This window comes from Pundamilia nyererei, unplaced genomic scaffold (genome assembly GCF_000239375.1).
Source record: "Pundamilia nyererei isolate P.nyererei 1_Seehausen unplaced genomic scaffold, PunNye1.0 scaffold00128, whole genome shotgun sequence".
NCBI lineage: Eukaryota > Metazoa > Chordata > Actinopteri > Cichliformes > Cichlidae > Pundamilia > Pundamilia nyererei.
Window position 1 is genome coordinate 1518341 of NW_005187529.1, and position 12696 is coordinate 1531036.

Genomic DNA, 12696 nt, shown 5'->3' on the forward strand with positions numbered 1-12696 from the left:
ACTTAGGGAATTTAAATATTACATAAAAAAACAGCTTTGCTTTTGTAGTTTAAACAAATTCAGCACACATGAGATACAAATAAGTCCTCTGCAGTGGGACATCAGCATCTAATGAGCAACAATAGCAAAAGCAAAGCTGAATTAGCTCAGATAATTTAAGATTGTACCTTACTGTGTACCATTATACACGGCTCATCGATGTATGAAGATATGTGCTAAGCCGCAAATATTCTGTTTAGAAGCTCAATGAGGGCATCTACTGGGGAGATAAGTGATTCACATGACAAAAAAAAAAAACTTGCATCCATTCGGACGAGCAGCTGAGAAATCTGCAGCAAGGACGTGATGCCATCATGTCAATATGGAGCAAAATCTCTGAGGAATGTTTCCAGAACCTCGCTGAACCTCTGCCATGAAGAATTGAGGCAGTTCTGAAGGCAAAAGGCGGTGCAACACATTATTAAGTGCAACCAATAAAGTGGCCAGAGGATGTATACAGTATGTGTATTACATGCATGAGTAATTAGCATTTCCTCTGGCTGAGTCTCTTGTGTCCACGCTTAACAAAAATCATAGCATCTTTAACTCTACCACCTCCAGCTTTCTGCCTTACGTATCTTTGTCAGTGCCACTTTCATTTTATTATTGTCTCGAAAATTGTCATTTCACTCATCTCCTTCATTTCATTCCCGACACTATATGCATAGGAAAAAGTATAATGTCAAAGTATATCAACTATTGTGTCGTACAGTAAAGTCACACTCATATATGTGTTTTGCTCTCAGTCTGAGAGCGTTTAAATGTTTGTGAGGTTTTGTGAACCACGGTGCCACCTTCTGGCAGTCAGTTGTAGTCACCCATGGCAGATCACGTGGCTAGTTCTACTGTGGATTATTTTCTTCCACTTTTGCCTTGGAAACTATCTGTCCGTGAGTAAACTGAGTAACTGTGTTTTTAATCTTTTTAAGAGTGATATTTTTAGGTCTGATCAAATGTAACTGCAGCCAAAATAACTGGTGTTTAGGTGTGGAGTAAATCTGTTTCCTTTTGTATTCAAGTCAAAGCATTTGGTCTGTGCCAAGTGGAGTAACAGTATTGTCAGTAATGATGTTTGCAATATGTTTATGCTTTTTTACAGTTTTATAGTAATATGATAATTACTTTTTGGGAGCTTCAGTAAAGTCAAGAAAAGTGCATAGTGTAAGCTCCTGTCAAACTTTGAAGATGCAAACGCCAAGGACAGTATTTAAAGTATATTGTTCTGTGTAGCTGGCAGTGTCGGTCAAGTTACTTGAAAAAAATATTTAGTTACTAATTACAGATTACTTGTCCAAAAACGAATCCTGTTACGTTATTGATTACTTGTTTTCAAAAGTAATTAGTTCCTGTATTGCTTAGTTTATCGCTGTAGAAAGTTTTATTCCCATGCAGAGTGTAGAGCGGGAGCTAATGTTTTTGTCACTTTTTACGGAATCAGACTCAAAGTAATGTCAGTACTTTCAAGCTGTCTTATCCTCAGTGTTTTACTTTCAGGTATGCCTGTGCGTTAGTCTATCCCCCGGTTTCATGTTCTAATTGTCAAGCTTGTGTTGTCATGTCTATGTCTCTCCATGTTTTCTGTTTTATTTTGAAGAGTCTAGTGTTTCCATGTTCAGTTTGTTTCATTTTATTCCCCCCTGTGGCGTCATGTTCATTTGTGTCAGCTGTGTCTCCCCAGGTGTTCACACTTCACACACTAATTACCCTCCTGTGTATTTAAGTCCTCTGTCTTCCTCTGTTCAGTGTCAGGTCATGACAGTGTGACTGGCTTTACTGTTTCATGCATATTTGAAAAAGATTCAGACATTGTCTTGGCTCACTGCCTATATGTCTGGGTGTTGCCTGGTGGATGAGACAGTTGTCTCTTTGTGCCTTTGGGTCAGGAATGGGTTCTGACTGTCATCTGTGTTATTCAAGAATCTCCTCAGTCTCATTGACACACCTCCTGTAGAGGAAGCAGAGTCTGGAGATGATCCCTCGTTACTGTAGATGAGGCCACTGAGGAAATTAAACAACCTTGGTGGCAGTGCCTGAGGGTTGGATGAGATTTGCCCTGAATTCCTTAAGCAGGAATTACACTTTCCACATTAATGTTATTGCTAACACAGACAGCATGCTAACATTAAACTAGCCAAGAACCCAGAGTGATGTTAAAGCTGAGTGAATGCTGACCCCAACCCAGCAGCCAGACCCTGAACTTCAAAAGATAATAAACAGATGAACAGTCAGGCTGCTGCCTCTGATTTGACCTGTTCATGTCCCTAAAGCAGAATCACTGTGGGGATCGCTTTGTTTCTTTGTCCTGGTTTTCATCTTTGCTTTCTGTTTTCAGCTTTTTGTTTATACTTAAGTACTAAGAGAAAATCATATGTGTGTCCTCATAAGGATAGGGATTTGGATTGATGTGTGAGACTGCAGCCTACAGGTTTATATTGTTTACTGGTAATAATGGGACAATGCGTTTCAGGTCATTTTACAGAGAAACGTGAAAGTACTGTAATAAGTAGTAGTTTCTCCTTGGAGTAAATGAGTAGCATCCTGCATTACTTTTAAGAAAAGAGCCCTGTATAGGACTAGCAAAAGGCATTTCGTGATTAACAACCTGCCACTGTGTGACAGCCATGAGCTCCTATTTGTATTACAAACAGGACGCTCATTCTTGTTTATATGATCTTAAATATTAGTTTGTGGCTTGCACAAAACATGACATTTCTATTTTGAGGCCATACCTACGTTTCTGAAACTGTAAAATTGTCATATTTGTTAGTGATTTGTTTGCATACACACTATACATACAATACTGTTGCATTCTTGCAGGTTATTGTTAATAAATTAAAATATATTTAGGGAGAATATGGGGAATGGACAGACCAAAGAAACTTGTAGTTCAAACAGAGTCAAAATGAAAAAGCGCTTTCTTCCTCTTCTGTAACGTATGCGTCACAGCTCCGCTCCGCTACCATAACAGTTGGGCCGACGTGGTCGGTCGCATCTATGGCACCCCACAAGAGCTGGAACTGTTTGATGGAGAGGCCGTTGATCAGGTCAGAGACATTTGATGCTAAAATATTAGCTTCACGTTATAACCATGTGAAATGTTCTTTAATCATTTAACCTACTTTAATGTGATATTTATTTACAGATTTTTATTTTTTTGTGGTGTATAGTTTTTAACTTAATTACTTTGTATTCTACTCTACTTGCATCATCATCATCTATATCATTAATCTGTTTTAAATTAGTTATTTGCCTACATTTTAGATCTCTGGAAAATTGATAACAACTACATCTATCAGGTGATATTTGGGACCTCCAGAGGGCGCTCTCTGATCGTCAGCCAGCCCACTCAGGTCTGGTACATTTACTGGTTACATTTCCTCTTTGTTGACATGTGCAATGCTAATGTTCATCATCATGTGCTGACCTTTGGTCCTGCAGTGCAGGGCTCCTTTAACTTCTACCTGCCCCACCCTGATGCAGAGCTCAGACTGCTGAGCAGACGACTCAGTGGTAATGGGATTACGATCCCTGGGAGCTCACTGGGGAGTGTTGTTCATTTATTAAGGCAGCAATACAGATGAAGTTATTAATGAAAGACAGAAACACTGATTAATGTTTTTGTGATTTGTTGCTATATAAATAAAACTGAACTGATTAAACATCGAACAAAAAATCTCTTAAGAAAATAGCAAAGTGGGTGCACTGTATTACACTTTTTTCTTTTTTTTTTGGAAATTGGGTCTGCAGTTTACTGTTTTCCTGTGAACAAACAGAACAGTCATTATGTAAGATGAGTTTAGTTTGTTTCCAAGTTTAAATATATAATATGTGCTAATGACAGGTGGGGGTTTTTGGTATTAAATGAAAAGACATCAGTGAAAAAAAAATTGCACGTTTGCAGCAGTGAAGAAGCTGTGACATTTTGCACTTTTAATCAAAATCACACAAAGCTTATACAAATGATTTTTACTATTTTTATTTATGCTTTATGGTTGAAGGATAAAGTTGTATAATGTTCAGTGTTTTGTGAGCAGCACGTTTTTGACTTGATCTTTTTGGAAATTGGTGGCAATCAAGAGAAAAATCAATACACAAAATAAAAAGCATTTTGGATATTAGAACAAACGCACGTTGTACACATGTGTACACATGGTTTTTATGTTACGTCCTTCACTGCTTTATCTTCTCAAACTGCTTGTATGTAGACCACTGGTTGCATGGCTGCATCACACAAACAAGGTTAAACATGCTGAAAACAAGTGGCTGCTCCGTCACAGCAGGCTTTTCATTTTTCTACTGAACTTTACTTCGTTAGAATTTGGTCACAGAAGTCACAAACGTTTGTGTTGACAGAGAAAAAGAAGGATGTTGCAATAAGATGAGAGGCAATGACGCTACTGCTCTTCTTCTGTGGTTTTCCATGTACGGTAGCTCAGATAACTGCTTCCTGCATAACAAAGTGTGGTCAGAAATGCAAAGAACTGAGAGGTGAACGAGGAGATGAGAAAAAAAGGGGGAAACAAAACAGACACAAAAACAGGCTGAAGTTAGATTTGGACATAATATTTGTATTTATGTATATATATATACATTTTTATTTTATATATACATTTTTTGACTTCCATTTACAGCACCCAGAAACAGTCTACAGTACAACCCATTATGTTGTCCTTAGCATTTAAGTTCCCACATACATATAAACTTAAAATCTTTCCATTTTAGGAATATAAAGTTCTGGTGGAGAAATACTAAGAAAATTTCAGGTCAAGCTTTCTTATCAGTTTCAGTGCTGAGCACCAAGTTACGTACAGATTAAAATTGGAGTTATGCTACAGTCACACTGGGGAAAACAGCGGTTGTGTGTAATGAACTTGTAATTTTGGTGCCTTTGAAATGGTTGCTGGGACGACTCGGCTCAGGCATGCGACCACTTACAATCAGTTGCCATCTTTAAAGCGACTTAATAATGCATTGTACTGTATCATATCTGACTTTTTACACACGTTTTATTCTATTTTTTACTTATTTTGTCATATTTTATTAATTTAATTTACTTTATTTAAGTTATGCTTACTGATCTAGCTCTAACATTTGAGATATAAAAGTATATTTTGTCTTATCAAAACAAAACAAGACTTCAGACCAATAATCTCCATGGTAGCTCAGTCGCTGTGTTTGTAGAAATGCTGCATTTATAGCTTTCTGCTATTCTTTCTTTCTTTTTTGTCTTGAAAAATAGTAGGTGCTCTTACCGCTGATGCTGCCCAGCAGTTATAGTTGTGTCGCCCCCTGACGTCCTGGTTGACGGAGAGAGCATCTACTACTGCTGTCACAAGATATAGTGCAGTAGCAATGCAATTAATGCACAGTGACTGATAGAGACAAAGACAGAGAATTACAGGTTTTAAAAACTATTTGCAAAATCCTGGAAAAATAGTTTTTAACAAAAAGAGTAAAGCAGCTTGTTTGTGCAGTATTTGCATGTGTCTGTGAGTTACCAGTGTGGTCCAGGGGACCTGTGGTATCCTGTTTTGGACTCCAGTGAGGTAAATTATAAACAGGCTAACTGTTAGAATCCAGAACAAGATGGAAAGAAACATCACCCAGCAGAGAGCAGGCAGATGAAAATAGTCTGTACCCCCAACCAGAATCCACACTAACATGCCACATATCTAGAAGAGAGGGGAGGAGAGCAGACAGAGTCAATACTGGCTGAAGCTCTAATCTCTCTGTATCTTTTGAATTCATGTATGATATAGATATGTCTCCAGAAATTGCATGTGGTTGGACTGATAATTCGTTGGCCAAAGATGACGTTTGTAGTTTTGTCTCGTTACAGCACCACAGTGGATTGAAGATGTGTAGACTTTCAGCTTTTTTAAAGTCAAAAATGATTAAACCGCATAACTCTAACTGTATTTCATGTCACTTTAATCGCTTTAATTCTCCATCTCAGTGAGTGGGTGAGTGCTGTGGTTGTGAGTGACTAAATCTCCTTCCTCCCAACACTATTCCAATCCCCACCCTTCCCCTCCACGACAAAAGATTCTTGCTGGATGTTTCATATCACAGGAAGAAACTGTTTTCTGGTGTGAAGCATGACTGTGAGCTGTTTTGGTTTCCTTTGAAATCAAATCATTTAGTGCTCGGGAACTTAACAAAATAACCTGTTGTGTTACTGAAATGGTTCAGTGCACCTGCTGCACTCAGCCAAAGGTTAGGATTTGAAGTTAAAGAGGAGTTCCTATGGTTTAATTTTCAAGTTTTATCTGCAAGTATTAGATCTAAAATTGCAACTAATATGCCAATCTGTATGGTCACGGAACAGTTTCTTAAATCTGCAAACATAAACCCAACCAGAAAGTTGTTAGGTTTTTCTTAACAACCTAACTGCAATGGTTTGAAATCAGATTATTTTAGCTCTGGCGTGCCCAGCCTCTGAATGGCAGACAGCCAGACTGTATTTAGAGTAAGGCTATCCTGACTTTTTCCTTCAGCTGATTTAGAAAGGAAGAGGGACAAAGAGGGAGAAAAAGGAGGAAGAGTTGATTTGCTTGGGGTTTTTTGGTCAACTTCCGATTTTCATAGAAACATAAAACATTCAAGGGAAATATAACTTTTCTTTAAAATGTGTAAATAGAAAAACTTCTAGAAAAACAATCATTATTAAAGCATAATTCAAGACCTGTCTGTATATTTCGAGTCTTAAAACAACCACTTATTAAGCTGTCTCTAGTCTCTAGCTGCCTGTGTGTTTCACAGCTATTAATGTAAACTTTTACCATAACTGTAAGTTCCTTTATATTTCTATTGATGTCTATTGTTAACATCCAAATTACCGCCCTTCCTGACAAGGATTCCTGAATGAATAATCACTTGCTTCTGGTCATTAGCTTGATTTTAGCAGTGCTTATAATGTACAAGGATAAAGGATCATAAACTCAAAAGTCACACTTACTATCTCAGCCTGGAGGAGAATTCCTTTGAGAGTTGTAGTGAAATGCTGGTCAAAGGCCAAGGTGGAGGTCGAGGTGTTGTAATCTGGTAGTGAGGGACTCCTGCGCACCGACACGGCAACAGGTCTCTCCATGATGCACTCACGCCGAGAGCCTGTCTGCTTTCACTGAGACTGCGACTGCAGCAGAGGAAGTTTTGTTCCTTTCCCGGAATCCAGCAAGGACACCCATCTATGAAACAATACTATAAACAAACACGCCATTGTCTCTTCTCATCTGATTGACTCAAGAAAGACTTTTTTTTCTCTGTGTTAGGGTTTTTTAAAAGTTTACACCAGTGCTGAGTAAGATTCTTTTTTATGGTTTTAATTGTCGTTATATTGTCGTGTCCAGTAAAAAAAAAAAAAGAAGTGGTGTAGATTGGAAGGAAATAAATAACTTATAGTTTAAGGTGAGTAGAGTAAAACTGTGCGAAATGTGTTTCAGGACATATTGATTATAACTGCTTTGTGTTGATGATACTATATGATAAATGGCCTGTATTTGTATAGCGCTTTACTTAGTCCCTATGGACCCCAAAGTGCTTACACTACAGTCAGTCATCCACCCATTCACACACACATTCACACACTGGTGATGGCAAGCTACATTGTAGCCATAGCTGCCCTGGGGCGCACTGACAGAGGCGAGGCTGCCGGACACTGGCGCCACCGGGCCTCTGACCACCACCAGTAGGCAAGTGTGAAGTGTCTTGCCCAAGGACACAACGACCGAGACTGTCGGAGCCAGGGCTTGAACTGGTGATGGGTTATGATGGGTTGCTGGGCTGATGGTTGGGGGTTGCAGGGGGTGAAAGAGGGGGCACTGACAAGTCTTGTCAGCAGGACCTAAAGCGAACCGGAAGACCACTTTAATGGCTAAAATTTGACGTGAGGGAGGTTGATTACTGGTTTACCCAGGAAGGCTCCTTGGATGATGGCCACTAGTCTGTTTTACGCCTGCGAACAGAGTCACGGGGGGTGGGCAGGCAGATGAGTTAATGTGATGAGTTCTCCAATGAAGGACTCCAGAGAGAGAGAAAAAAAAGTTAATGTGTTGCACAGAGAGATGCGGAAACATGTAAGAAGGCAGTACAGGCAAGGAAGGTGAGAGATTATTTTCAAACTTAAGGCCTGCTGAGCAAGTAAAATTTTATAAACTAGAAACTAGAACTTTACTCGTAAAGTTCTAGTTCATTATTAGAGTTCTTAAATCAGATATTGGACCTAAACATGATGTATTTCTGATGTTTTTGTAAAACTAAGTAAACAAGCACTTTAGTACACGATGGTTCAGGCTAAACTGGTTGGTCTGCAGCATTGTGATGAAGTTTACAGTGATGCACAATGCTGAACTCGCAGGACAGCTGTGATGTTCATGGTTAATGTTAGGCTACAAACTTAGCAAATTAAATTTAAAGTGATGATGCTGATGCAGATTCACTCGCTGATTTCTGCCTTTTATGCTCTATTCTGTCTAGAGTTGGGAAATTAGTCACATAGTTTGTGTAACATCTGATATCTTGTTGAATTCAGGTCACTCAATCCACAAAAAACAGGAAGCTTCCGAGCAGTCGCAGCACAGATCAGAGTCTGTACACGATGAAAAACCTACTGGAGCTCACTGAACACGTTATGTGACTTATTTCTATATAATTCTTTTCCCCTGCTGCACTTCAACTTGGGGTTCCCCCACATGCCTTATCCCACTTTAATCCCCAGACATCAGACATGTTAATGTATATATTAAGTTGTGATACATTATGTCACAAATCAAGTTTTGCTTGAACTGATCAACCACAAGTAAATATTCTTTTTTTTTTGTTTCATAAATATTCAATATTCATCAAACGAAAATAACAACAAGGATTAGCTCAATGGTTAAAATGTTTGTTAGTTCACTAGACAACTTGGAGTATCTTAGAAAAACCGAAAAAGAACTACAATTCTACAAGTGGCAAATTCCTTGTGGTCTCATGAAGTATGTAAAGTGCATAGTAAGCACAATAATATACTACAAAACCTATCAGAGAGTAACTTCCTGTAAATGAATTAATGAAAAAAAGACTTTCCTGTGTCTTCTGCACATAGAGCACAGTAGAGCACAAACACTGAAATGTGCAAGCAATAAGTACACGAGTGAGCAGAAGGTGCTTTTAAACAGGAAATCTTGAAGCTGTATTGATTAAAGTCTTATCTTTCAGAAAGAAGAAAGGTTTAGGATCTAATTAGACCTGTTTTATTCTACACTGAGTGTGGGCCTGCTGCAGTGCAGTAAAACAAGTGAGTGAACGGCTTTGACCATAGGGGGGCAGTAGTTATGCATAGACAGGCAGAAAACCTTGCCTCGGAGGAAATAGCAGAGCGCGGAGACAAAAGGCACAAGGTGGAGCTCCAACAAGGCTCACTGGGCTGGTTAATTGTCTGCATGTTGAGTGTGTAGCTTTCTTGTTCAACACATATTTGTTTTTGTTGTTGTTGTTGTCATTATTGTGTCGTATGGTCAAGGTAACACTATTTGGTTAAATGAATGCTTTCTCCCCACAGAAGCATGCACCCCTTAGGCATGCTTGTGTTTTAGAAAGAGAGCAAATAAAGTTTCTAACCAGCGTCATTAAATGGAAATGTTACCAACAGTTCTATACTCTACTTTGTCCAAATAAAACAAGAGTACGTAAGCCTTTTGGCTCCTGCAGCTGTTCCCTCCAGAATGGAATCTGTGATTGGAGAGAAGTGACTGGAATAACCAGGTGGCTTCAAATGAAGCCAAAATTAATAACAAGTCAACAAGATTCTTGGGAAACAGAATAAAAGAGGGAGAGGAGGATGAGGTTCATTGGGTTGGCTCCCAAGCTCTCTCTCCCCAACATCCGATGCAAACAGATCGACCAATAACCTTCACATTAAGATGCTTTGTGGTGCTCTGCTGCAGTCAATATCTAGGACCGTGCATTATCTGACTGGATATTTTCAAGCTTTATCTTATGCTAGTTGATAGACTAATTCTGCTCTGCTGGGCACATTCTGCTCCGAACAGCAATATATCCACTGCAGCAATCTATACTCTGCATTACTCTCTCTGTCTATCTACATTTACTGAAGCAACCGGGCAGCTTTTCTTTTCTTCCTTGAGCTAGTCACTGACTACATGTAGCCAGTACAACAATAAAACTAACAGTGAGTGGAGGCTTTTTCTGTGTGTACTGTAGGATTGACAGATGTGGGCACAAAAGCACATTAGTATTTGTTTGAGGACAATGGATTTTCTATGTGAGCTGTCTAAAAGCTAATTATCACAATAGCTTTGGGGTCACTTCACTTTCAGTTTGTTAATTAAAAATGGAAATACAATCAGAATGTCATTTACTAATGTCAAGTTATGCTCTCAGTTATTTCTTGAATATTGTTGTGCACATGAGTAAAAACTTACACAAACGGTTTTATTTTAGTGCATCATCAGTATAGTTCTGTGAGTTTATCCCCATTTCATAGCACACACGTGAATGTAGTCGTGAAACCACAGAGCCACTGTTTTTTTATATACAGCACGCAGAAAGCAAGCTTTGTAGCTAAGGTGTGCATTGCAAAATGTGCTGTCAGCACAGCGTCTGCACTGAATGTCTGAATAATGGAAGCTACTGTCAATGTGCTCACATTAGAGTGGACACTGTCCTCAGCCACACATATGGGGAAACCATGACTGGTGACATGACCAGCTGTTGTTGCTCTAAAGGTATTTGTGGTAGTTATCCGACTTCCATTTGCTGCTTTAACTCTTTTACCCTTCACCTAATACTCTGCATCCCAAACCCCCATTTGTCCCCCTACTAGCATTTGCAACAACACATTGTCACAATACACTGCTTGTAATGTACTGACCAGCATGAATGGGATTTTCTTTGCCTGGATGAATTTTAATTTTCATGTTTTGTGAGTAGGAATTTGGCAAAATTATCAAATATTTTAATTATTGGATTATTATCTTCTACAGATTGCCTTGTAATACCAGAAAAGCTAGCACACATGCACTGGATGTAATCAATAAATATATGACATAGTTAGTCAGCATTATAGTAATTTCTTTTTATCAGCTGTTTCTCTGATGTGATTAGTTAGTTTGAAAGTTGTTCAGTTAAATTTGTTAAAGCTTCTCCTTTATCTGCCTGAAACACCACAAGGCTACAGGTGATTATTGATTACTTCCCTCCTTTTAGGAGGTTTCTGATCACCTTAGACTTGGATATTATCTTGTTTAATTAGTGGCAGTGTTAGCTGTGGAGACAGAATTAAGTCTATCCATGTTATTATCAGATTTTGTGTTGTTAAGCTTAAGTACTCAAAAAACACCCAATATGACTGCAATAATTAATGGAAGTAAAGCAGCATAAATAATTTGTTTTAAATGACTTGTTGAAGGAAAATATTAATTTGCTACTATATCTGGGCAGAAACTTTGCAACTGCTCTTGCATTTCAACCCCCTCGAGCAATTTAATTAATCTGAATGAAATTCAGGTGAAGTCTGACCCACAACCAGCTTACCTGCATCCAAAACATCCAGTCTGAAAAGCAATCATAATCTTAGAGTGGTTTAATTGAAAATGAGAAAATAAAACAAACAGAATTAGTTTTCCACTGACTCCAGAGGGAATTATGCAACAGACTAAAAATGTGCAGAGTTGTACCTTTTGTTGCTGGGCTTGTATTTTCGCTCTGCATTCTTTTTTGAGAGTGTGGAAGGGGAAAAAAAAGAAAGAGAGAAAAGAGAGCAATGTATCATATCTCTGCTGGAGATGTTAGAGCTTTTATTTGGTTTTTCTCTCCTGCCCTTACTTCCTTGCAGTGCCGTCTCCATTCTCATCATTGTCTCCATTGCTTCTCCATATTTACTCATCTCCGTGCCTCTAATTCTCCCCAGCTCTGTCGTCCTCGTGGTGGTGTGTGTTTAGATTCTGCCGCTGTGACACAAAGCCGCGCCACTGTTGCACACACGCTGCACCATTTACTGAAACTCTACATCCTGAGATGTGAATAACCTGAACTCCGCCTGAACCTCCACAACCCCTCTGTAAACAGACACACACATGCACAGAAACACGCACACTCACACACGTGCACTAATAATTGTGTGCTAGCCCAGATGCTGCGCTGTAATTGGCCACTGTGGCTTCCCGCTGTGGGAAAGATATTTTTAACACACACTTAAAGACACACACACACACACACTAATCCTTGCCTCTGCAACATCTGCCACATCCTCCAACACATGTTATGGTGAAATGCATGCACACATTCATACACACATATATGCGCACGCACATACCCGGTGTAACCATAAAAGCAGCCCCTCCCTGTTTAACCACCAGTCCTGACATCAGTTCTAAATAAAATTATGTGGTTATTCCCCGAAAGGCACAACCTCGCCCTCTGAGACCGTAACTGCTGGGTTTGGGGGGGGTTGTCTTCATCAGTGTTTCCCTGTGGAAAGGCCTCTAGAACAGGATCATGTGCCAGTAAACATTTCTAATTAGACTTGCACTGTATTAATTAAATTCTTCCAAAAAGTTTGGCTGTCATGTGACTCGTCTGTCTACCAAAATTCATTTCGATCTTAACATTTTTCCTTTTTCCTTCTCATACATATTCTTCTGACACAAATGTTAG

General features: G+C 39.1%; 1 protein-coding gene across 4 annotated transcripts; it reads right to left on the minus strand.

Moving 5' to 3' along the window:
• Window positions 1-3999: 3999 nt before the first annotated feature.
• cmtm8b (CKLF-like MARVEL transmembrane domain containing 8b) lies at window positions 4000-12125 on the minus strand. 4 transcript variants are annotated; one of them, XM_005743193.1, is made up of 7 exons: window positions 11866-12125; window positions 11718-11752; window positions 11575-11594; window positions 6998-7226; window positions 5538-5711; window positions 5292-5411; window positions 4000-4520 (listed from the first exon to the last, which is right to left on the minus strand). In XM_005743193.1, exons 4-7 carry the CDS (start codon window positions 7127-7129, stop codon window positions 4434-4436), a joined length of 513 nt encoding a protein of 170 aa, XP_005743250.1. In that variant the 5' UTR covers window positions 7130-7226; window positions 11575-11594; window positions 11718-11752; window positions 11866-12125; the 3' UTR covers window positions 4000-4433. The 4 variants fall into 4 exon arrangements, with proteins under 4 accessions (XP_005743250.1, XP_005743248.1, XP_005743249.1 ...); XM_005743191.1 differs by having other exon boundaries at window positions 6998-7239; XM_005743192.1 differs by lacking the exon at window positions 11575-11594 and having other exon boundaries at window positions 6998-7239.
• Between the last annotated feature and the right edge of the window lie 571 nt (window positions 12126-12696).

Coding starts and splice junctions, on each gene's coding strand:
- cmtm8b (XM_005743192.1), bottom strand. CDS start 7,129: ATGGAGAGACCTGTTGCCGTGTCGGTGCGCAGGAGTCCCTCACTACCA. Junction 5,412..5,537: donor AGGTCCCCTGGACCACACTG/GTAACTCACAGA, acceptor TGTCTCTATCAG/TCACTGTGCATTAATTGCAT. Junction 4,521..5,291: donor ACTGCTGGGCAGCATCAGCG/GTAAGAGCACCT, acceptor TTCACCTCTCAG/TTCTTTGCATTTCTGACCAC.